This window comes from Podarcis bocagei (genome assembly GCF_964188305.1).
Source record: "Podarcis bocagei genome assembly, chromosome: 6".
Taxonomy (NCBI): domain Eukaryota; kingdom Metazoa; phylum Chordata; class Lepidosauria; order Squamata; family Lacertidae; genus Podarcis; species Podarcis bocagei.
The window spans coordinates 11,716,318-11,742,749 of record NC_138130.1 but is presented as its reverse complement, the minus strand read 5'-3'; the positions used below and the strand labels follow the sequence as shown (position 1 = coordinate 11,742,749).

The window sequence follows — 26,432 nt, the reverse complement described above, 5'->3', positions numbered from 1 at the left end:
TGAATTATTCACTGGAGGTTGTTCCTTCAAGGCAAGGTCTTTCATAGCTAGCTAGCTAGCTAGCTAGCTAGCTAGCTAGCTGTAGGTAATGTATATGGAACTGCAGGACGTGCTGGGATTTCAAAACATTTTACATATACAGATCCTTCCCCCCCCCCATCTGCCTATTTTCTCCTAACTACGAGGGCCCTAGGGAACACTGAGTTATTGCAAAGATGCAAAAGAACATACAAAAAATATAATGGTACGTCAGGCACTGCGTCAGGTCAAAAATGAAACCCACCCATACTAACAGCACAGTCCTATGCATGTTTACTTGGAGGTGTATTCCGTTGTGTTCAGTGGGACTTACTCTCTAGTAAGTGTATTTAAGAGTATAATGTGAAGCAGACTTAATAGCTTTGTTAATGTAGAGTATTAATACTTTTAGGTTGCGATGCTATAGCTCGGAGTAAGTCCCGCTTAACTCAGTGCAATCTCGTTTTGAGAAGACATTTATGCAATTGCATTGTTAGGCTGCAGTCCTAACCCCACAGGCTGCAGTCCTAACCCCACTTACCTGGGAGTAAGTCCCATTAAATTCAATAGGGCTTCCTTCTGAATAGGCATTGCAAGCTAAAAACTATCTTTGAACGTGAAACGCAGAAAAAAACACCCTGATTTATCTTACCTGTGCGTAAAGCAAATTGTTTAAATGATGGAGGGTAGCTCAATGCTATACATATTTGGAAGGAAGTCCCACTGAGTCCAATGGGACTTACTGCCAAGTGTTGTCTGCACAGATTTCCTGTCTGTCATGGCTGCAGTATTAACTATATTGGCTCTGAAGTAATCTTGTTTATCTTAGTAGTACATTTTGGGGGCTTAAAACAGAGCTGCGAGTTGTAGATCGTGATACAGACCATTGTTGGATAACCTAGGCTATTCAAAGTGATTGCTTTTTAAATAGTTAGTTCCCGTTGCTGAAAGGAAATGCTAAAGAAAGGCTCTGCCATATGGATTTTGATTAATGTGCACAATGTGTTGAGTGACTATAAGAAGAACTGTTTTAAAACAGCAAAGAAGCTATGAATGATCTCTTTGAAATTGTATTTAACTAACTTTGGCTTATCTTGGGGATGCTTGGATCTCACTTTGAATGTTAACTCTAAACAGCTAACCTGTTTCTTCCCTTTATTCACTTTTTCCACCTATCATTGCATGACACCCAGGGTCAGTTTTGTGCATGACACCCGCTACCAGTATTGGTAGGTTTCAAACTTCTTTATTGATCTCTTTTTTTATCGTATTCTGTAGTTTCCTTTGTTTTGAGGAACTGAAACATAACTTAGACAATTGACTCAATCTGATGATCCATTTGGACTTCTGCTTGAACAGTTAAATTTTTCAACTTAATTGTTAAAAAAAAAAAATGAAACAAAAAACCCTGCTGCTTAGATGCAACATCACTTGCTATGACAATCCCACTGCAAAAAGCACAAACACCATGAATTCCAAGCTGCTTTTCTGTTTTCAAAAGAAAAAAAAAACTTTTTCTATATTTTATATTGCTAGCATTATTAAACCATAAGATATTGAAAAAGCAGTCTAATTTCATTAGTGTTCTAAAGTTTCATAGTGGTGTGCCTGTTTCTTCTTTTTGCTGTGTTGTGAGAAAGTTTTATCAGTGTTTCCCAGAAATCCTAATTTTAATACTTGCAATAAAAAGTAGAGAAAAGTATTTAGACCTAAAGAATATTTTCCTTTGATTGAAAATATATCTGACTTAAGAGTTGAAACATTTGAAAAGTTTTCACTTTCTGGTTTTAAAAAAATAAAATTAGAGTTTGCCCAGCAGACTTCCCCCAAATTAATACTGAATATCCATTATGTCTGTTGCCTTTGAACTACTCATTTGCAATCAAACTTCTGCCTATGTGCTATGATAAGAGATCAATTTATCTATAAAACTGAACCAAAATAAATTACCATAATAAACTGCTTTCCTCCTCAGGATCAAATAATATACTAGCTAAATCTTATAGCAAGATCTGCCAGGATGAGTGGGTTGGGATCCAGTGGCTCTCCAGCTGAACTGTGTCAGCCTAATTCCCTCATCCTTGACTCATCCAGGTCACAGCTGGATCTGAAGCTGGCGAAAGCTTTGAACAAGAGGGGTTTGGGGGGCAGGAACAGGGAGGTAGCACTTACACTGAATCCTAAGCCCTGTTCAGCTCAGTCATGGGACTGGACAACCCAGCATAAATTAACAAAAAATGTGGTGTATCTGAAACCCCATTCTAAAGGCCTGTTTTCCCTTTGCCCAGGTAAGGTTGGCTTGGCTGCTGAACAGCTTAACTCGCACCAGCTTTCTTTATGCCAGCTCCTCGTGTAGAATAGCTCCCTCAGAAAATGATTACAGACAGTGAAATAAATCAGATTTCGACCGAGAGTCATAAAAAGCAAAAGGATACATTTAAAGGATTGAATGAGTATCGCTTGTCTTTTCAAAAGACAAAACCTGTAAGCTTGATATAAGAACATAAGAAACCAAAATTAAGTTTATTTCATTTTCATAATTGTACCTTTCCCATTTCAGAAGGAAATAAAGCAGGTTGTGCCCCTATTTCGGTGTGATAGTATAAACTGATTCCGTTTGCTAAACCTCAAGTTTTATATCAATCTATGGCCAGTGATTGCCAGTTTTCTGCATAAGCAGCTGTCCATGCATATGGCGCTAGTGGGTTGCAGGGCTGCATCTTTCATGTAGCTAAAATGCGTGTCTCTATAATAAGATTAAATCATCCAAACCCTGACTTTATATAGATGGATGGAAGGATGTAGTTAAGTGCAAGTAAGGTGTTTTGAAGGACTTAAAAGAGAGGAGGTGAAGAATGTTTGAGGAGTGAGAGAATAAGGCAGCTAGAGGCATAGCTGTCAACTTTCCCCTTTTCTTGCGAGGAATCCTATTCGGAATAAGGGAATTTCCCTTTAAAAAAGGAAAACGCTGACAGCTATGGCTAGAGGACCCTGCCAGGACCTGAAGTAGAAATAGGCGAGGGAGTGTGTTAGGAAGCCCCGGAAAGTAAGACTTGGCACATTGTGCGTGCATTTTTGCAGTACCCTAAAGAAATATTGGGACACGGGTGGCGCTGTGGGTTAAACCACTGAGCCTAGGACTTGCCGATCAGTAGGTCGGCGGTTCGAATCCCCGCGACGGGGTGAGCTCCCGTTGCTCGGTCCCTGCTCCTGCCAACCTAGCAGTTCGAAAGCACATCAAAGTGCAAGTAGATAAATAGGTACCGCTCCGGCGGGAAGGTAAACGGTGTTTCCGTGCACTGCTCTGGTTCACCAGAAGCGGCTTAGTCATGCTGGCCACATGACCCGGAAGCTGTACGCCGGCTCCCTCGGCCAATAAAGCAGAAAAGGCTGCAGGAGAAAACTGATGGGAACAGAAGTTGAGCAAGACCCACATGACCTGTATTGCTCCTGAACCAGATATTGGGGGTCAGAGGTGGCAATAGAAAATGACAGAGGGTTACTTCAGGAACCACCATCCTATATGCAGTTAGGGTCAATATGTTCCATTATATTCTGTGGGGCTTCCTCGGAAGTGTGCATGGGTTTTTTAGCCTAAAACAGAGTAATGATGTAGTCATAACATCTGGGAGGAGCACTTATTTTGGAAGACTTCTCTCTTTCCAAAGTGGGAAGAGGTGACAGAAATGGACACAGAGGTGAATCCAGTAGTTTAAGAGTAATATGATCACAGGCTTGCCTAAGGATTTTAGTACCAGCTGCTCATATACAGTGGTGCCCCGCAAGACGAAAAACTCGCTAGACGAAAGGGTTTTCCGTTTTTGCGTTGCTTCGCTAGACGAATTTCCCTATGGGCTTGCTTCGCAAGACGAAAACGTCTTGCGCTTTTTTTTTAAAGCCGCTTGAAGAGGCGCAGTTGCGACGGACCGTGCTTCGCAAGACGAAAAACATTGCAAGACGAAAAGACTCGCGGAATGAATTCTTTTCGTCTTGCGAGGCACCACTGTGTAAGAGCAGGTTTTGGTAAAGATGATAAGAAGCAGGTGTCAGAACATTGTCACATGCGGGCAGGCAGGCAGAAGGTGAGAGCCCAAAATTAAGTTTATAGGATCGTAATTTCTAGGACAGTGACGGGAAAGTTTGCTAGGCAGAGGGTTTGAGAAATGTGAGGGAATGGAGCTTTTCTGCACTCTCGTTCTTAATGCATCCCTCCTGTATTCCTCCAGAAAACACCCTCTGGAGGGTTAGGGACTTTTCTGGAACAGCCTTAGGCAGGAACTGGGGAATAACCTTCATTCTGCAGATAGAGGTGTCTGCTGCCTGCTCAGGAACACCTTCAGAGCCAGGCAATTGGGCCTTTTAGAAAACTAGGTTTGTTTGTTTTTTAAAAATATAAATGAATTCCAAATACCAGTAGTTCTGGTTTGGGGTGATGCTTAATGAATGTGATGGGACCCCACTCCCTGCCACCCCCCTGTGCCCTCTATCTGCTCTTGAGGGTCCATAACCTTCCAGAGCAGATTTGGGGAGCACTGGGGGGGGGCAGGCACTGAAGAGAAGAGGGTAGGAGGGGGAAGTCTGGGGGCTGACGTCACTGGATATCATCCTTGGCTTTTAAACTTTGACAGAGAACCCCCTACTAGGACACCTTTGTTATTTTAGGGGGAAACCACGCCAGCTTTTCCATAAACGAACTGGCCATTTTCATGAAAGCATTATTAAATAAAAGATACCAAAACCACGAATTAATAATTCTTTTCTGGGAATCGTTGATAACTGTGACATTCTTCCTTTAAATTGTACCTGTAATAAGCTATTTTCCCTTTTGTTTTATTTCTCTGCCACGCTTTCTTGCTTTGCATTGTGATTGCATGCCATCTGCTGGTTTAACCCATGATGGCTTGCTGCTGCTGCTGCTGCTCTGATATTCACCATGCCAAAATTCCACTGCCATTGCCATAATGCTACACACTCCTGTTCATTGCTTCCATGGCTCCCCTCCTGAAAGTACCCATGATGCACAGCGCTACGTCCGCCACTGTCTCTGCAGCAACAACTCCTGCAACAAGTGTCCCCTTCGCCGCAACAGCCACAGCCAATCAGGTTTGCTCCTTTTAAAGCTTTCTTTCACAAATCCCAAACTCTAAATGAGTGCTGGTACTTATTAAAAAAAAAATTCTCCTGGAGAATTTTTTTCTTCATGTTTTTACCCATCAAACTTTATTTTGAAGTAGTCCTTTAGCAAGTATTTGTGGACAGGTTGCACTTATTTAGAGTTAACATTTATTGCAAATAATGGTATAGCTATGTCTAATGTTGCACTGTTTGTTTTTTGTTTCTAACACTGTGTAATTAACCCAACTCATATACATTCATTTTAGCAGTGATCTATTGGAATGATCCAATTAACTTTTGGAATTCCGGGGGGGGGGGGGTAATGTGTTAAATCATTTTTCAAATGCTAACTACCTTTTCTCCACACAGTAAGTATAAATAACTAGTCTTTTTCTTAAGGCTGAAACAAACTCCAAAAGGACAAAGTCAGCTGCAATAACAGCTGGAGGATTTATCTATCATCTATCTATATTTATTTTCCTGCCCTTCCTCCTAAAGTCACCTGGGTACCAAACAACAAAACAGAAAAAGGAATTCATTTTTTAAAAATAGAATCAAGTATCCATCAATTGCTGGGTATAGAGAAATGTTTTTAAGTTCTGCCTAAATGTTAATAAGGGAGGGGACATATGTCTGAAAGGGTATTCCATCATCGGAGAACAACTACCAAGAAGGCCCTGTGTCAAGTCAGTAGCAGCACCAGTAACAGGGCCTCCTTTGTCCACCATAAAGCCCAAGATGGTTGATTTGTGTGTGTTGTGGGGGATATCGTGTAGACCCTTGGATCCCAAGCCATTTAGAGCTGTGCGCATCAGTACATCACCTTGAATTGGCCCCTGTAATTCACAGAGAGTTGGTGCAGTACTTCCACCAACCTGAAAGCCACTTTCTGCACTAGTTGAAGCTCCCATGCCTCCTTCAAGGGCAACTTCTGTAAAGTACATTGCAGTGGCCCAAGCTGGAGATGGCTACTGAGACCAGGCTATCCCAAGTCCAAGAACAGCCACTGCTGCCAAACAAGCCCAAGCTGGGCATAAACTCTCCTATCAATCGGGAGCTCCATTGACAGGAATCCAGGAGTACCCCCAGGCTATGAACCTGCTCCTTCAAGGGTCGAGAAGCTCCTTCTAGAGCAGGTTCCTAGAAACAGCACCTAGCCACGCACTGCACTTCCATCTTATCGGGTTTCTGCCTCAGGTTATTGGCCCTTAATCCACCACATCACTGCTTCTGGGCAATGGTTCAACATAGAACTTTCTGATTTGGATGGAATGGGGAGAGAGAGTGCTTTGTGTCATCAGGATATTGGTGACACTGTGCTCCGAATCCTGATGACAGCTTTCAACAGCTGTGTGTCAGATAGCAAAGGAGACAGAATAGACCTTTGCAGGACCCTCCCCCCCAGCTCAGAAGCCACAGTCACGTAGTGCTGCTTTCTGGTTGCAGCCTTCCAAGTAGAAGGGCAGTGCTCTCCACTTCCACTCTTAAGTTATTCCAGAAGGACAGCATGGTTAGTGGTGTCGAAAGACGCTAAGAGAGCCAACAGGGTCACACTGCAGTCTCTCTCATCAGTCAGGGCAACTAAGGTTGTTTCAGTGCTAAGACCAGGTGTGAAGGCTGACCAAAATAGGACGATATAATCTGCTTCCTGCATGCACACCTGCAGCTGGCTTGCCACCTTACTCAGGGAGTGCTGCCTCGCTTTCCACCCAGGAATTTTACATCTACAGTGGTACCTCGGTTTACAAACTTAATCCGTTACAGAAGTCCGTTCTTAAACCAAAACCATTCTTAAACCGAGGTGTGCTTTCCCTAATGAGGCCTCCCACCGCCGGTGCCCTTCCACCGTTCAGATTCCGTTCTTAGACTGAGGTAAAGTTCGCAAACTGGGACACTACTTCCGGTTTTGCAGAGTTTGTAAACCGAATCGTTCGTAAACAGGGCTGTTCTTAAACCGAGGTACCATTCTACTGTTCTAATTGTGCTTCTCTAATTTATCTGTATGCATGCTTGTATATTCACATTCACGGGCAAAATGTGTGCATCAGTTAAGTGCCAATAGTGAACTTCAGAACTGTGTAAGCACAATTTGTCTAAGCCAAAACAGATGTGGCAGATGTTAGGAAGCCTCATAATACTATTATTTTTTTGCTTTTGGTAAAATGGCCAGATTTCAACCAAGATCTTAAATGAGCAAGTCTGCTCAAGCCTTCAGGCACTATGCCAGAGCTTTCCAAATTTCTCATGTTGTTGGCACACTTTTTAGACATGCATCCTTTTGCGATACAGTAATTCAGTTTTGCTAGCAAACAAGTTTTCCAGCCCCCAGAAGGAGCGACACACCTATGTGTCGCGACAGAGTTTGGAAAGTTCTGTACTGTGTGCCCCATATTATTGCTATCTTCGTACATGGTCCTTCAAATCTGCCTAGTGCATAGAGCAGAGGGGGAAAGCGGAAGCAGTAGGAGAATAGATGAAAGCAACAGTTTAAGACTGACTCCATCCAGCACAGAGGTGTGGAGCTCACCTATGTGTATAAGGTATATTCACCTCCCTGCCTTCCCTAAATGTTTTCAAAACAGGAACAAAAATTCCTTAGGCACATAAGAAACTCCCAATCTATCTTGGGCAACTTACTCTTTTATTAAACGTCCCACTATTTTTCTGTACTATCCAGAGCTCACCTCTCTTTTTGCTCTTTTGTATTTAGTGCTTCTCTCTCTTTTGTGTTTGGAGTGTGGAGGGGTAAAAATGGGCCTGTACACTTCATTTAGTGGAAAAAGTAGACTTCACCACCCCCTATAGCAAAACGAGCAATCATGGTTTGTTTATTTGTTTGTTTGTTTGTTTGTTTGTTTAGCAAAGCAAAGACATGCACAGCTGATTTGACCAACTGACTATGAACAGTGCTTCTCTTTTAAAAGCATATTTTCCCCCCCTGAAATCTGTGTGCATTGACAGGAAAGTTATATTGCAGTGTTTGATTTGTGATAGCCGTTTCACACATGCATGCATGAATGCATGGATATGGATTATGAATCAGCCTTTTTTGCTTACACTCAGAATCTGATTGATCACCATATTTGAGAGAATTAAGAAATATACCACCAGATAGTGGTACTCTCAAAGGGATCTCTCTCATCTTTTCCTTGGAGCTTAGTTTATTTGTTCATATCACCAAATCAGTGAACACCCTGATTTGGATTGCATTAGTTGCTTTGTTTTTACTAAGTGACTCGAAGTGACTTACAAAATGAACAGTAAACCAAATATAAAAACGAGTAAAAGCAATCTAAAATGCTGATAGATAATACACATACACATAGTATTATTTAGTATTATTTACTAGCCCTTTTACTCAGAGACTACTCCAGTCCACTAGCACCAATCTCAAAGGCACAGCTATTTATCTCTTTAAGCCCTAGCCCTGATATCTAAGCTGCCTCTGACACACTTTCCTATCTTGAGCAAGCTTATGCTTGCTTCTTCATACCTGGCCCTGGGGTTGGTTCATATAATCTGCCACAAGCCTTGATGACCTAGACTATACTTGGGAACGTAATGGCATGGAGGTTATAGTATGGCACATTATGAGCACACTGCTTGGAAACGTGCTACCATTATTATTATTATTATTATTATTATTATTATTATTATTATTATTATTATTATTACAAGCCCTTCACTATAAGGACTCAGGCCAGGATTCGACCATTTAAAATGCAGCATTAAACACAGTTTAAAATAAATAGTACATGCATAGGTACGAATGTCTTAATGGGAAAGCACTTAGCACTACGGCAGCCGACCAGAGCATGTCACAAAAGCTGGCAGACCATTATTAAAATCAAAACAATCTCGTACAGAGCAACAGTAGCCATGCACTGTGGTCAGCGCGCCGCAAGTCAAGTCTAAGCTACAGAAGACTGTGCCACTCTAATGCGCTCTGCTGTGAAGTGTTTTTGGAGGCGGGGGTCAGGACTCTAGCATTCAGAGCCAGAAAGCAGGCAGCACAACAGGCAGGCCAGACTAAACCAGACACCATGTCCTAGCTCTGTGCCCCCCCCCCCATCCTCCTGATCAGATGCAACATAAACCTGTGTTTGAAGAACCCACCCTACAGATTGTCCACAATACATAGCCTACTGCCAAAGGTAAAAAGCTTTGTTCTCTGTAGGATGTTGATTTTGTCAGCAATAGAAAAAGCATCCACCTACTTGGCTGCCTAGAACAATTGTTGTTGTTGTTGTTTAGTCATTTAGTCATCTCCGACTCTTCGTGACCCCCTGGACCAGAGCACGCCAGGCACTTCTGTCTTCCACTGCCTCCCGCAGTTTGGTCAAACTCATGCTGGTAGCTTCGAGAACACTGTCCAACCATCTCGTCCTCTGTCGTCCCTTCTCCTTGTGCCCTCCATCTTTCCCAACATCGGGGTCTTTTCCAGGGAGTCTTCTCTTCTCATGAGGTGGCCAAAGTATTGGAGCCTCAGCTTCAGGATCTGTCCTTCCAGTGAGCACTCAGGGCTGATTTCCTTCAGAATGGAGAGGTTTGATCTTCTTGCAGTCCATGGGACTCTCAAGAGTCTCCTCCAGCGCCATAATTCAAAAGCATCAATTCTTCAGCCATCAGCCTTCTTTATGGTCCAGCTCTCACTTCCATACATCATTACTAGAATGATTTAGGACTTCTTTGTTTCCTTCTTATTAAAGATGCCATTTTACATGGCTGTCCAATAGTTTTGCAGCACACAGTCAGTAAACTCATTAATACATATTTCACATGCCCTTTTTTTTCCTTAATTTTCCACATGCCACATTGCTTTCCAGCACTTAAAACTTGTCTCCAAACAGAACTTTGCAAAGAAGGTTGTTTTTCGGTAAAGGTGCTTTGCATCAGCTACAGCCACAAATTCAAAGTTAACATTTGCCTTCCAATATGTGATAGCACTACTTTAAGAAGTGTGAAATACCATTGCCTATCTGAAAGTGAACTTTCGTGAAATTCCAGAGACTTCATTTGTATTCTTCAGTTTCAGGTTTGGGAATAAGTTAGTGAAGCAGTATTTTGATCAAAGTTTTCTCAAGTACAGGTCATGTTTTAAGTTATAGGAAAATTTGTGTAACTATCCTAATAAGGGAGTGCTAGTATGGCTGATTTTTAATTCCACTAATGTGGGATGGAATGTCTCACTCCAGAGTTTGCTTTGGATACTTTTTTTAGTTTGCAAATGTAAAAATAAATTCAGCAAGCAGTAGTGGAGAGCTAAGGGTTAAGATTATAACTTAGAGCATGGAAATGCCTTCTGAAGAACACAGTGATGGCTTTGATGAGCAAACTGTCCAGAATGCACCACATACACATAAGAATTGTTCAGTTCAATTTTGTATGTAACTTGCAGGGAAAAAATAGCATTGTTTCCAGTAAGTGCAATCTTGTGAGTTTCTGTAAGATATCTAGATTCTAGAATGTACTTTATCATCATATTTACCTGCTATGCCACTCACGTGCAAAGGATTGCTTTAAAAAGCCATTTTATTAAAAGGAAGCTCTGTTGCCTGCAAATATCAGTGTTTAGCATCCTCTTCACAGCACTTTCAGCCACTAAACGTAATTTCCATTTCAGTTTTCTGCAACTTGTGGACTGCGACCTATTCAGCATTTACTATATGAACTCTGAAAAGGCATCTTCATAGTCTCTTAAGAAAAAAAAGTAAACAAATAAATAAATTCCAAAACTCAAGAGAGACTTAATAGATCACAATTATATATAGAATTGTAGAGTTAGAAGGGATCCTGAGGGTAATCTAGTGCCACCCTCTGCAAAGCAGGATGCGTGCATCTAAACATCACTGAGTCTATGTAGAGCAGCCAATGGTATCTTTCAATCTGTCTCAACACTGCCACACATCAGCAGCCAATGTGGTAATATGTGTGGCAGAACTGTTGTCTGTATATGCTCACAGTGTATGCCACTCTGGGCAAGTATGTGAATTGCTGTACATTAAAACTAAAGACTATAAATCCTCCATAAAACACCTTGTTACCCAAAGGCTGTCCCCTCAACAGTCCATAACAGTAAAACACACACACACACACTTACGATAAATGTCTAGAAAATTAGTAAATAGTGAGTTGTAAATCTCAGGACTAATCAAAAACCTTTCACAAGTGGCCAAAATTCCTTTTTATTTCTGTCATTTGTCGATGCAAGATCATGCAACGATTAGTACCTCTCAATAAATACCATGCACTTTCATCAGGACCATCAATCCCCAATCAGCAGTTGGGGGGATAATACTGCTGACCTACTTTACAGGGTTGTGATAAGGATTATAGTGTGGTAATGCAGATGAAGACTCTGAACTCTTTGGTTGCTATGCCAAATGTTAAATATTAGGGAAACAGCAATAACTCCACAATGTATCACATGTTTAGCAGAAGGTCCCAAGTTCAGTCCCTGGCATCTCCAGCTTCTGCTGGAAGACTCTCGCCCAAAACCCTCGAGTGGAGAGCTGCTGCCAATGACCCTACTGACCCGATGGACCAATAGCCTTGATGCAATGTAAGGCTAGTAGTCAGTGCCATGAATTATCTGAAGCAGAAGGTAGAAGAGCTAGCCACACACACAGCTGTGCTATTTGTATCCTATGCTGTCTTCAAGTCAGTGTCCTGAAATCTGAGCATGTCAGCTGCTCAGTCCCACTTGGCAATTCCACCTGTAGCAACAATGAGCTGAGCAGCTTCTTGCCAACCGCTGTACCTTGTGCTACTCTTTTCCTTCCATTCACACCACTTCTGCGCAGGTGATATTTGTTCATTTATTGCACTACGCCAGAAGGAAGCCGAAAGTTGATGGCTCCAAAATGTAGGGTGGGAAGGAATTACTCTGGTTGGACATGGGGACGGATGGATATACCAGGAAGTCAAAATAATTCTTTCCTCAAACCATTAACTTTTTGGAATACAGTATCCTCTCAGTTCAACAGAAATCTGTTTTAGTACCTTTAATAAAAATCATATTTTACATTCCAGAAAATGTTTGAGGAGCAATTTGTTGCTTTAAAAATGTGGACGTTTTCTCCTGGTTAATGTTGGAAGTGAAACTAATGGTGGAAATGAAACTAATTTATGGAGGGATTTCTGAGCTGTACCAGGATTGTCATCACAAGACTTCTTAAAAACACCTACATTGGTGGCAAGAGAAATATCAGCAGATGAACCTGCCTTTTTCAGGCCACTGACTCATTTAGCTCAGGTCTGTCCGTTGTGACCACCAGCAGCTCTCCTTTGCCAGCACAGCATCCTCCATGGGCAAAGACTCTGCTAAGGATGGAACCTGGGACCTTTGGCATGTAAAACTGCCAGTATACAGATATATTTTGTACTTGGAAGACTCTGTTCAGCTGGGGAATGTTCAGAAAGGGGCAAGCAATGGAGTCAGTGGGCTGGAGCAGCTCCCCTATAATGAAAGCTTATAGCATTTGGGGCTTTTCAGTTTAGGCAGTACTTCTTCATACAACGCATAGCTGGAACTATGGGATTTGTTCTAACAAGAGGCAGTGAGGGACACCAACTTGGTGCACTTTAAAAGGGAATTGGACAGATTCATAGAAGATAAGGGTATCGATGGCTTCTAGTCATTATGACTACGCCCTACCTTCAGTATTGGCTCTGAACATCAGTTGCTTGGGATAAGGAATGAGAGTACTGTTATGAGTTATGGCTCCTCCCGAAAATGTTCTCTATTCCCACTCCTTTTGTGATAATTATGAAAGGGAGAAGGAAATTTGGTTGCTGGGCTTGAGAACTGCAGTAAATGCATAAATACATATTTATTACTTTTTAATGCAATGTATTTTGCCCTGCTATTCTGCCAAAAATGTTCCCAGAGCAGTTTACAGATCAATAATAAAAGGAGGACAGTCTGTGCCTTAATCTAAGAGACATGGCACCAATGGAAGAAGAAATTAAGGGGGAAAGGGAACCCAAGCAGACTCAGGAACCTACTCTTAAAGTCTCAGAGTTCTTCTAAGAACTTTTTGGGATGGAAACAGTTGGACAAGAGGTGGAATCTAAAGTACATTGGGAGAGCCAGAGCAACGGACCTCCTACTCTTCCTCTTCTTTGCGACAAAATAAAAAACAGTGCCAGCTTCCTTATCGTGAGATCGACATTTGCAAACACAAATTGAAGTTGGCTATGCGGTATGATAATGGGGAGGTGTCACTTCTATTTTCTATCAATTCAATCAAAAATAATAGCCAGATGAATAAGTCAGCATATACTTCCAAACCAGAATTTGCTACCATTTCGAACTATACCTTTTCTTAAGTTGATTTAAGTTATACCATCTTGTTCCTCCGGTCGATTTAAATTAGTAGAGCAGCTGCCTTGTTCATTGTATTCAGCTGATGGAGGCGGCCACTGCGCCAGTCGCCGCCAGCCACCATATTTCAGTTGTGTGTGTTTTTAATCATGGAAACCCACACACTGTAGCAGCAGGAGGAACAGACACATTCTTTATAGATCAGGATTTCTAGTGGTAGATCTTTGCAAGATTTGCAGTAGATCAATAAAGTGTTCTGATTGTTTAACAATAGCAACAGAAATGCACTTTACAGTGGTACCTCGCAAGACGAACACCTCGCAAGACGGAAAACCCGCTAGACGAAAGGGTTTTCCGTTTTGGAGGCGCTTCGCAAGACGAATTTCCCTATGGGCTTGCTTCGCAAGACGACAACCCATAGGGAAATATCCGGGACAGCGGGGAAGCGCAGCGCGTCTTCCCCACTGTCCTCGGACCTCCTCCGAAGCCGGGCGGTGGGGCGGGAACACCTGCCCCCGCCGCCCGGCTTCGGAGCATCGTTCCGAAGCCGGGCGGCGGGGAGGGAACACCTTCTGAAGGCGGGCGGGGGGCGAAAGTCTTTGTTCCCCCCTGCCTGCCTTCCCGGGAGAGCGGAGAAACACAGCGCGTTTCTCCGCTGTCCCGGAGGGCTTTTGAAGGCAGGCGGGGGGGAGCAAAGACTTTCGCCCCCCGCCCGCCTTCCCAGGGGCTTTTAAATCGCCCCGGACAGCGGAGAAGTCCTCCGCTGTCCCGGGGCGATTTTAAAATGCCGCCCGCCAGCATTTTAAGATCGCCCGGACAGCGGAGAAGTCCTCCGCTGTCCCGGGGTTTTTTAAAATGCTGGGGGTGGGAAGAAAAGCCCTTGTTCCCCCCCCCCCAGCCTTCAGAAGAGGTCCGGGGACAGACTGTCCCCGGACCTGGTCTGAAGGCGGTTTCCCTAGGAACGCATTAATTGATTTTCAATGCATTCCTATGGGAAACCGTGCATCGCAAGACGAAAAACTCGCAAGACGAAGAGACTTGCGGAACGAATTAATTTCATCTTGCGAGGCACCACTGTATTTCTTTCCTTAAGTACGCTGCTGAAATGAATAAAATGTTGGGGAAACCAGGAGTTAACTATGACTATGAGCTCAGTTCCAGTCCTGAAAACAAATTTCTTGGCTAAACACAGGCTCAGGGGAACCCTTTGCCTCAAGAGAACGTATATGGGTTGTATTCAACAAAGTCCAACTGAGAGTAAACCCACTGCAATTAATAAACCTATGCTAGCCATGCCCATTAAATTCAGTGAGTCAGCTGTGAGCAGGACTAGCATTGATTGCCACCCTATGTATTTCACATGCACATGGACAAGTCGCTGTGTTGCACCAAATTCTGACTGGTGGGACTTGGGGTTCTAGTAAAATAGAAGCAGAGTCTGAGTGATCTGACCGACTTGTTTTGATGCTTGCCTGCGCTTGCAGGCTGTGAGGCCAAACCCAGTGCTAAGCCGGACGAAACCCCTTGCTATAACTTTGGGTTTCCCCCTTCCTTTTAGCTGCGGTTCCAATGCAAACCCCTTCCCGAGCAGGATTTAAACCCTTTCAAATTTGGCCTGTTAAGGATCTGGCCTGTGCAGCCAAAAGGGTTTTGCATGCCTGTACTGTGGTATAGCATTCAGGTACTTCTCCCAGAGGCAAAAATTCTCTGGCACTGAAAAGTAGTTTGTGACGCTGTTTGTTTGAAATTTCAAAATCTCTTGCAAAAGAACCCTTAAGGTAATGCACTTTGATCCTTGGGCAGGTAACCTCAGGTAGAGGTGAAGTGTTGATTGTGAAAGAGGTGCCTAGATTGTCATTCCCAAAGGATGTGCCAGTTTTTCATTGATAATATTTAAAAAATATGCAAATATATGTATTTATATGTATTTGTAAATGTATGTATTTGGAGAGTCCCGTTCATTCAAGTTGACCAAGAATTAGAGAATATGGCGTGCAGTCCCAAAACAGATCTCACTGGGCCAGATATAGCTTTGGAAAGAGCATCTCTGTCCTGGAATGACCCCGAATCACCATTTTTTAATTTATTTTGGCCCTTTGATTTAAATGAGATAAGCAGGTCATGTTTGTTGCATTGAGTTGTGAACATTAGCTTGTGCTGCAGTATACAGAAGAGTACAGCGGCACCTCACCCTTGCTCTATCACGACCAAATCCCAAAGTTATTTGTTCTAAATAAAGGTATGGGGCATAACATAACAGCAGTGGAAGGATGCAATCCCATGGCAAGATCTGCCGGGGTGAGCAGCTTAGGATGCAGTGGATCTCTGGCTTGGCTGGTTGACGCCCCACGCAGTCAGAGCTAAGTCCCCAACCCCAGCTCAGCCGGTGTAATATGGTCATCCTGGCTCTTTTAGGGCTGAGCCGAGGCTGCTACAAATTCCCCAAAATGGGTGTTCTAGGGGCATGGCACTTGGCCAGATCCTATACCTGTTCCTCTTGGCCACAGGACTGGGCAACTCAGCAGAGAACATTATTTTTAAGGCCTGTTTTCCCTCTTCCAGCAGCAGCCCCACTGCTGAATGGGGTTTGGATCTGGCTTCATACCAGCTTCCTGTGATTAAATTGCCCCCCTAGTTGCAGCAGAGGAAAGGAAGAGTTGTGGGGAGTTGCCCCGTTTCCTGCCCTGCTCCATTCCCAGCTAGTCATTAGAGCAACTTTTAACCATGAACTTGAACCCAAGTTCATTTATTCCTCCCCCCAATCCATTTCCCTTTTGCGTCATGTCTGTTTATATTGTAATGCTGCTGACAGGGACTGTCCATTTTTAGTGATTTGTGAGCTGCTCTGGGAGCCTTTTTCTTGGTCTTAAAAACAGAATTAAAAATAAATAATATTTGAATAAATAAATGATAGAAGCAGCTACAGCAAGGAGAAAGCTATGGCAGGGAACATCTGTGGATTAGTGTAAGGCCTCAGATTCTTGTACTCTCACTCTAATATTATTAGAATAGTGTTGTGATTGAAAAATATGTTTCCCATAAATAAATGAAACTCTGTAGAGCTATCTGCAGGAAGCTGGATAAAATAACTTGAAATTATTATTTGCTTATTTTATGAATTGTCCATCCTGTGGTTTAAGCTTGGTCTCTCACTAGTCTTTTATATTCTCATATCTGGCTCCAGCAACTATTTATTGATAAAGGTGTTGATTCTTTATGTGGCTGAAATAAGCCTCCTAATGGCTAATGTATTTTAGCTTTTTGTATTAGTTTTTAGTAATGTATTATAGCATTTTAGTTTTAGACTGTAGGGCAGAGGTAATATTTCACTGTAGTTAATAGTTCATGTATGTCATACAGAATATATCCATTTGCCCTGAGAACATGAAATACACCCACCATTCTGATGAAGACTGCCACCTTTTCTCAGAAATATGTTCTGAAAGTTATGTAGAAAAATGTAGCAGCTGCATATTTTGGAACTGTAGGCTCCATGCTGGTGTAGCGTCTCATGGTGCTCAGGTGATGATACAGGATTCAAACCTTAAACAGTCGTACCTTGGTTTTTGAACAGCCTAGTTCTCGAACGTTTTGGCTCTTGAACGATCGAACCCTGGAAGCGAGTGTTCCGGTTTTCAAACGTTCTTTTGGAAGCTGAACGTCCAATGGGGCTTCCAATTGGCTGCAGGAGCTTCCTGCAGCCAATCAGAAGCCGAACTTTGGTTTTCGGACGTTTTGGAAGTCGAATGGACATCCGGAACGGATTCCGTTCGACTTCCAAGGTACGACTGTACATTGAACTTTAAAAATCAACCAGGAACATCCTAAAGTGTCCCCAATTAGATCTTCATAGTGGTTGCATTTCCCATAGCAGTTTTCTTCAACATTGGGTCCTCAGATGCTGTTGAATCAGGGAGAAGTAATTTGGAAGTTGTCACTTTTTCTGAATCCTAATTGTGTCATTCTGACTGACAAACTGGTTTAATATTAACTATGATAATATTTACCTTCAAACCATAGTTAACCGACGCTGGCTTGTTCAAACAAACCATAGTTAATGCTTACTATAATTGTGGGTCCAAACTACATGGCAAGCTGTGGTTAATCAAAAGCGGAATCTTTTGAATATCTGGCCATGCCGGGAAATCAGTGCACAAGCCTGAAGCTTGCTGCAACTTGTTCATCTCATGCTAAATTGTGGTGTGCACATGCATATAAATTTTACATCTTCTACTTTAACTGGAAAACTGTGTACAGGCAGCTCCCCACTTGCACGTGACCGTGCACACATCTGGTGCCGGGACGTGGGGAGCACCCTAGAGAATCCTCTTGGTTCACATGAAAACCCTCCCCAGAGAGAAGACGTCCTCTTTGGTCACCTGGGAGGCTCTCCTCGTAAGTTGGAGGGACAGTGGGGCTTTGTTGAGATGCTCATCTGATGTGCGGGGAAGCGGCTGCTGCGCTACCCCACATGTCAGCTGCTAGGCAGGGAGGCTGAGCAGCCTCAACAAAGCCCCGCTCCCCCTCCGGCTTGCAAGAAGGCCCTCCCCGGAGCTCAAAGAGGATATCCTCTTCAGGTTCCAGGTAGTGTTTCCTTGCAAGCCACTAGGACTCTTCAGGGTTTCCCCCACTTAATGTGCATTTCACTGACACGTGCGGAGGCCCAGAATGTAACTTCTGCATAAGTGGGAGCCTGTGCTAGAATTTGAGAGTTGAGGCCTCAAGGATCTACCAAGAGAAATTTACTTTCAAGCAGCTCACCTGGTGGGTCAGAGCTGCGGCAAGAGTCTTCTGGCAGCAGCATCTTTGCTTCTTGCCAAGAAGGGCAGCTGCATGGTTGCGGCTGCGTGGGTGCACTGGCAGAGCCAATGCAGTGTTCCTGCTGAGATGCCCGTTCAGCGGTTGCTGAATGGCATCAACACTGTTGCCTGAAGGCTATTGCTGCAGCTCCACCCCACCAGGCAAGCAGCTCCTGCTTCAAGCAGTTGAGTTTAATAATAAATCAGCCTTGTAAATAAGTCCACAAAAATTACTAGCCCATTTCATTAGTCTTACGGTGCTTAAATTAATAATTTGCGACCCTGAAAGAAAAAAGCCACCAATTCTTCCTTGCCCAATTACCTGGAGGCGTTTTCCCTTTTATTCAGTCTGAGACTGTCCGTTGCAAGGTTGAAGTACATTTCCCAATTGGAGACTACTTTTCAGTATTTGTGGATTTCTGGTTTCTTACTAAGCAGGTTAGGGTGGAATCTGCACACACATTTTTTAAAATGGGTTTTTTTAAAGCTTTTTAAAAAAATACAGTGGAACCTCGGTTTTTGAGCATCTCAGAAGCCGAACATTTCAGAACCTGCACGCCGTAAACCCAGAAGCGAATGCTTCCATTTTCGAACACGCCTCGAACAGCTTCCGAGGTGCGTTTCTCAACTTTCTCCATTCACTTTGATGATCGCCCAGTGCACCTCGGTTGTCGAACGTTTTCAAAGCCGAACGGTCTTCCGGAACGGATTGCGTTCGACAACCGAGGTTCCACTGTACATTGAATTTTCCATAAGGCTCACCATCACCATCTAGTGTCACATTGTATATTGCACTTAAAACACTCTTACAATGTTTTATTTGCAGCTGTATAGCTGCGTCCTAGGTGACATATTGGGCAAATATTCATGGATACATCTCCCTTTCCAGGTTAGTCTCTGGTTCTAAAGGCAAGCTTGAAGTACATTCCCTAATTGGAGACTACTTTTCCCCGGCATAGGGGAAGGTGCCTGTGGAAGAAATAATGATGTGGCACAGGAGAACCCCAGCTGAGCATGGTGCTGGGGTGGCGCCATTCAGAGATGGCAGCCAGAGTATTCCCAGCTCTCAGCAACATCTGTCAAGACAGAGGGCAAAGGCACAGGGCACAGTGGTGAGTTTCCGAATACAGTGCTACCTCGGAAGTCGAACAGAATCCGTTCTGGAAGTCTGTTCGACTTCCAAAATGTTCGGAAACAAAAGCGCGGCTTCCAATTCGCTTCAGGAAGCTCCTGCAGCCAACGGAAAGTTGCGTTTAACGTTCAGGTTCCAAAGAAGGTTCACAAACCGGAACACTCATTTCCGGGTTTGCAGCGTTCAGGGGCCAAAATGTTTGACTCGCAAGGTGTTTGGGATCCGAGGTACGACTGTATTGCATGTCCAGGAAATTATTGGGAACACACACCATTGTAACAAATGAGCACTGTTATTCTTAAAAGGCTCGCATACTATGCAAGTTTAGTCCATAAGAACATTAGGCGCATCATCTGTGTGCTTCATTCTGAGGCAACATAAAAGCAAAAGGGGGGGGGGAATAGTCGCTTCATCCGAATTGAATAGCACACCCAAAACCATGTTGTTGCTGTTTTTTCTTTTCTTCTAACAGATAATCCTGAAATAGTCAACAGGAATGGGATGGAATGTCAAGAGGCCTCGATGAGGACAGCAAAGCATTGTTACTGTACATACTACCCTGTCTCTTCAATAGAATTGCCACAAACTGCATGCTGAGTAAAGAGTTTGTTCGTCTGGACAAATCACAAAAACACTAAAGAGCTAGTGCTGCTATATCATAAAATGAATATTAAATATGGTATGCTTAGTATATTCCAAACTAATCTAGTTAACTATCTGATGCCAGCTGTGATGGTTCAAGACTTAAAAAAAGGGTAACATTTTACTTTTAAAGGTTTTATACAGCACCGTTTACTTCTTAGAAATATCGTCTTACCGCCATGATTATAGCTAATGTAAGTAGTCCTATTCATATATTATTGTAGGGTTCACAACTTTATGAATCTTTCAATGTTAGCAATAAATGATTTACATTGGCCACTAAGCCCAAGGTCCAGAGAACCACCTAACTAGCTCCACGTGGGCGAGGGCCCCGGCCACTTCGCAGGGCAAACTGCTTAGGAAATTGTGGAGAGTTCCCAAAGCTGTAGGTGAGACGGCAAAGGGGGTTCTCCTGCTCAGAGGAAGCGGGGGGGGGAATCAAAGCACGTGCAAGCCCTCGGGTGCCCACCCCAGTCACCCTTTGGATCTTGGCCAATCTTCACCAACTGCAGACTTAACTTTTAACCCTTTGACCACTTTGTACTCTCTTAAAAAGCTCACTTCTCTACTAGGCAGTTGATGCCAAGGCAAAGGAGGTGATGTGAAAGCCGAACCCTGTATCCCTGCACATCACCCGTCAAAAGCTCCAAAGCAAAGCACAAATTGCGGAGATGCACACGAGCTGATTTTGGGCAGGTGCGGAGAAGCTGTACTGGAATCGTGGCATTCTAGAACTAAATTAAACCTTTGCACAGTATGGTTTCCATACCCCAAACAAAGTCTTGACTATGTTATTTTACAAAGAGAGAGGATATTTTTTAAAATAAAGCCTTTGCAAAAGTGCCTAAATTTTGCCACATCAGACTTGAAACTTATGTGACACTGATGTCTATAATTGAATTTACACCAAGTGATTAAGCTTTCAGATTTGCAATCAGGTTACCAAAAATAAGAACTTGTTATGAAATAACTTCTTCCCAATTAAAGAAATGGGTCTATAGGTGAAAAGATAGCAAGATATTCTAATTTAACTCAAAACGGAATAATTGAAACTGAGTCATTGAAAAAACTAATAAGTGACTTTAATCTAGATGACTAGGAGAATACTGAACAAAATGTAGAGAGAGCTTCAGTTTAATCCATTGTTACTGTTGCCGTATTTTTAAAATCAGGTTTAAGAAGTTGTAACCGGATTACAGCACAGAGAAAGAAACTAGTTCTTTTAACCTTTTTTTCTTTAAAAGCTTATTTTATGTCACAGAACTATGAAGATATCTTTAATACAGCTATATACATATTATATATACACATACATATATATGGACAAAACAGATTTTAATGTTTACTTTTTTAAAAACTGTGTTGATTTACAAGGTAATTATATACATTTGATTAATGTAGGAGGTTTGTTTTTAAGATTTGTTTCCTACACTGTTGTACCAAATATGTCACATTTCACATTTTATATGTTGCACATATATCAGACAAGTACATAGTTTTTAAATTATTGTTTATAAAACAAAAAAGCAGCTGTTCTATGGAAATATGTATAATTGTTTGAAACATCTGGTTTTTTCCATGTGAACATTATAAATGATTGCAGTATTTTAACTTAGACTTTTCAGATTGATTCTAAGCTACTTAGCTCTGGCGGCACTGCCTACTCAGAAAGACCAGAAGCACTAATTGATTTTTTTGTTAATGAAATTATTTTTCAGTGTTAATCTTGCTTTTCAAATGTCTAATATCTGTTTATATTCAAACGATAGCTTCGATCACCTAAAAGAAGGGGGGAGGGGAACAAAGAACCCAAAATCTGATGGTAAACATAGTGTTTGTAATCTTGCATTAGTTTTAATTTGTGAGGAATATGTATTTCTTTTATCTTTACTTGTAAATTTTCTCAGATGTTTAACCTAGGTTGAGAATATGGCCGTTAACCTACATCTGTAGTTTGGGTTCTTTTTTTTTTTTAAAAAAAAGCATTTAAACATTTGATAGTTTATTGGACAATACTAAATGGCAATTTATGTATGTTGTTTAAATATTTAAACTGTAGAAAGAATGTTTTATCGGACATTATGTTTAAACAATTATTTTCTTAGAATCACTGCAATGTTCTGTTCTATTCATTAATGATCAAACGTCATTATCTTTATTTCCTCCTGAACCAAGAGAAAAAGAGAGATCCTATTTTTAAAAAAAGAGAGTTCCACTGTATTGACATATAAGTTTGTTCTGTTTCTACATTTCTAAAAATATTTATGTCAAACCACAATCCACTGGCTCCAAAATAGCTGTGTTGTCTCAATGGGGCTAGGCTGGACTAAGTGGTTTGAGAATCACAGCTTTAAGAGCATGAGTCACAGAGGTTGCACAGGCAGAGAAACCAGCAGCAGCTAGAATGAGTCCCACACAAACCACTCCCCAAATGTCCTCCAGGAGCCCTGACTAAGCTTTCATCTTACCTGCATCGTTTTCCGAGTCTGTTGCATCACCCCATTTTGCTTTGGTCTACACAGCTTCAACAGCCTCTGGCTCTGAAGTAATTTATAATTTTATTATAGTAACAACATATATTAATCCACTCGCCCCTGGCACGTTCTCACTTGCAACTTTTAAAAATCCTGCTCCCTACTACTGTGCCAGCCAGGGCTGGCCCAACCCTGAGGCGAGGCAAGGCAAGATCCAGCCTCCACGGAATTTGTTGCCAACCTCTGCTGCTACATATGCTTTGGGGGCAGGATCTACCCCTCCTGAGCTGCTCCCGCCTCCAGTGCCACTGTAGAAGTCATCGAGTAGAAGGCTCTGCTAGTCTCCCACCCCTAAGGATGAAATGGCAGGGGCTGCCTTCTGGGGTGTTTGGGCTCTGAACCAACCCCGTGTGATTCCAAGCCTGCCCCCTTCCCCACCCCCCATTCCCAATATAGATATTCACTCCCTCACCCCTTACTCCCAATGTAGAATTGTAGAGTTGGAAGGGATCATGTGGGTCATCTACTCCAACTCAGAGCAATTCAGGAATCTTTGGCCCAACGTGGGGCTCGAACACACAACCGTGATTAAGAGTCTCATGCTCTCCTGAGCTATTCCTCTCCTTGCTCCCAATGTAGAACTTCATGCACCCCTTCTTCCCTGATGGGCGGGCAGGGCGCCATTTTGTGGCTGGCCTCAGCTGCCAAAACGTCTTGGGCCGGCCCTCATGTCAGCCCTGCACTCCAGAACCGATTCCTCCTTTATCTCTGCTCCAGCCACCCAGCTGGTCTTCATATAGTGTTTATTCCAGCCTCAACCCAATGTTCTAACCCTTAGAGCTATATGCATTTTAATACTTGCTTTCAGCCATTTGGCATCTAAACACAGGGCTTTGTCCCACTGTTTGTTGCTTGCCTCATTTTACTGTTTTGGCTTCCATTTTCAGCCCGCAACACAAGCCTAATCCTGTTTTGCATTTCTACCAGAACGCGTCCCATCAGCAGAACTAACAACAAGAACTTCTCATTTTCACCCGCAAAGGAAGTCTAACCCTGTCCTTTTCAGCAAGGGCTACCTAGGAGAGCAGAAGTCACGCAAATGCATGACTCTAGGACAGCAAAATCACTGGCCCAGTGTGTACATCACATTAAACCAGGAGTCAGCAAACTTTTTCAGCAGGGGGCCGGTCCACTGTCCCTCAGACCTTGTGGGGGGGCCAGACTATATTGGGGGGGTGTGTGTGAACGAATTCCTATGCCCCACAAATAACCCAGAGATGCATTTTAAATAAAAGGACACATTCTACTCATGTAAAAACACACTGATTCCCACACTGTCTGCGGGCCGGATTTAGAAGGCGATTGGGCCGGATCTGGCCCCCAGGCCTTAGTTTGCCTACCCATGCATTAAACCATAGTTTAAAGCAAATTATGGTGTGTTTGCTAGCACATGCTGCTAAGAAAGTTTTCAGTGCTGCTTTTCCACTGCTGCCACCCTGTGGACAAAATAGGCCAGAATCTGCCTTGTCTCATCAATCAAACCCAGGTTTGTGGTTCATTTCTCCCCAAACAAAACACTAGTGGTAAGCTAAAAACAGATATTGGCTGGTTTGGAGAGCAATGACAATGAGCCCAGGTTCAGACAACACAACAAGGCCGACTCATTGTTTGATCCACAACGTGGTAGGAGTGGAAGAGGAGCACCCACTATCTCACATTAAACCACAGCTTGTTTTAAGCTGAGATTGAATGTGACGTGATACCCAAGCCTGGTTTCCTTCTGCCCATTCTCAACTGCACTTTGTTTAGTCTCAGTGCCTCCTGCTTTTAATCTGTACTCATAGTAAAGAAAGAACTAGCGTTAAAAAAAAAAGTATACAAGAACATAATTTTTTATTTATTTTAGAGTAGTTTTGTAGAATACATTGAATCTGGAAAGATCTAAACCTATTTTTCTGTATAAATATTATTTGCCAAAACTTCATTTATATTTTGGAAAAGAATGTCTAACGATGGTAAATCGACCTTACATTGGTTTGTTGTTGTTGTTGTTTTTAATACTCCTTTGAAGCAACCATGAAATGGGCCAATATAGTCAGCAAGTACTGAAGCCGAGACATAATTTCAAGTGTCTTGGGACGTCTCTGTATTTTCTATAAGAGCACTTCACCAAAATACCTTAATTTGCCCATACAAAATGATCAATGGTGACATTTACACTGCATCCTTTGCTAACAGTTAAATAAACCCCTTCTCTTATGCCATGTACTGTAATTATTTAGGAGCCTGATTTAAATACTCATTTATGAGTTGGTTGAAATATTATTTAATTACCCAATGTGCAACCATGGAAATAAAAAGAAGCATTTTAAAATGATTCTGGTACTTCAGTGTTATTTCATTGTTGTGACATACTGAGAAAACGATTCCAACAAAGAAAAGTGGATCAATGAGCCTTGCGTTTAGAAAAGCTATAGGCAATAAATATATGAAGAAATGCTGGAATTTAGGGTGCTTTTATCAGACCGGAGTTTATGCCAGGCACCCCTGGCATTCTCAATCCACATGCAATGCTTTTTAGTCAGAACAGACTGGTAGCTCTGCACTGCTGGCACAATCATTCTTTCACAAATTCAGAACTTCCTTCCCTTTTCCATTTGGCACAGACAAAGAGCTAGCTCAAAACGCCCTACAGGTGATGATTTTCTCTGTACCAGGGAGCCTGAAATAAGGGAAGCCAGAGTTCCCCCCTTAGAGTGACTTCACGGAAGTGCCGAGGCCTCTCAATAATGATCAGACAAAAAATGACTGCTCTTGTAGTCAATTGGTAAAGGTGAGTTCTAGAACCCACAAACGTACCTACAGCATCTAGATTGCTGTGCCTTGAGAACAGCCCAACTGAGAACTAGGCTTGAAATGGAAAGCAGAGACGCCGATCCCTGAACAGTGATCTGCTCCTTCTACAGTTCTGTAATACTCTACAATTCTATGATTCATGGAATTACATATTTTCAGCACAGCTGGGATCCTGTATTTAATTTTTAATTTGATATTAGACCATCTTGAGGCCCTCTCTCGCACCTTAAAAACAAACACCTATGGTAACCCAATACCTTGGGTTACAGACGCTTCAGGTTGTGCATTTTCGGGTTGCGCACAGCGTCGAACCCGGAAGTACCAGAATGGGTTACTTCCGGGTTTTGGAACATGCGCGGAAGTGCCAAATCATGACCCGTGTGTGTGCAGATGTGGCACTGTGGGTTGCAAACGTGCCTCCCGCACAGATCACGTTCACAACCCAAGTGTCCACTGTACAAGGTCTCTGCTGCGTTACTAGGCTGCAGATCTACAGCTATTCCTAACAACTTCAGCCTAAAGGTGGTAAACCTGTGTGGTCTTCCAGGAAATATTTCTTTCCTTGCAGTTTTACCCCATTCTTCCTCGGAATGGAAGTGTGGAGCTGCTAACAATACAATATTGCAGGTAAGCAGCACCGCACAGTAAAATGTACAAGGCAACAGTAGTAGAGAGCAAAAATTATAGCCTCTTCAAAAAAAAAAAAAGTGCTTGCATCCCAAAGGCCTGGGCAGATAGGAAGGTTTCTACTTTTTGTGCTTAAATGTGGGCAAAGTGGAGAACCACATGTTTTATGGGAGTTCCATAACAGATGGGGGGAAGTGCACCAGTAATATTTCCTCCATTAACAGAAGCAGAGCTATAGTGCTCATGTCCTCCTTGTGTGCTTCCAGTAGGAATCTAATTGGGCACTGACAGCAGGTTATACTGGACAAGGTGGGCCCCTGATCTTCTATCCCAGCACATGCTTGCCTGTGACCTTCCAGTTCCACAGAGCCATCCAGAGAGACAAACAATTCCATCCTTTCCTTATGTCATATACTGCTGGAGCTGTCTTGCAGAATACCTTT

General features: G+C 42.7%; 1 protein-coding gene across 15 annotated transcripts in view; it reads left to right on the top strand.

Moving 5' to 3' along the window:
- Positions 1-24,883, top strand: part of MBNL2 (muscleblind like splicing regulator 2) — a 77,284-nt gene extending 52,401 nt beyond the window's left edge. For 7 of the 15 annotated variants that reach the window (XM_081198550.1, XM_081198546.1, XM_081198557.1 and 4 more), the window contains 3 exons: positions 1,212-1,247; positions 5,027-5,121; positions 19,863-24,883. In XM_081198550.1, the coding sequence (XP_081054676.1) occupies positions 1,212-1,247; positions 5,027-5,121; positions 19,863-19,877 (146 nt within the window). In that variant the 3' untranslated portion in view covers positions 19,878-24,883. The remainder of the gene's footprint in view (positions 1-1,211; positions 1,248-5,026; positions 5,122-19,862) is intronic. The other 8 variants (XM_081198551.1, XM_081198548.1, XM_081198559.1 and 5 more) reach the window with 2 other exon arrangements.
- Positions 24,884-26,432: the final 1,549 nt, after the last annotated feature.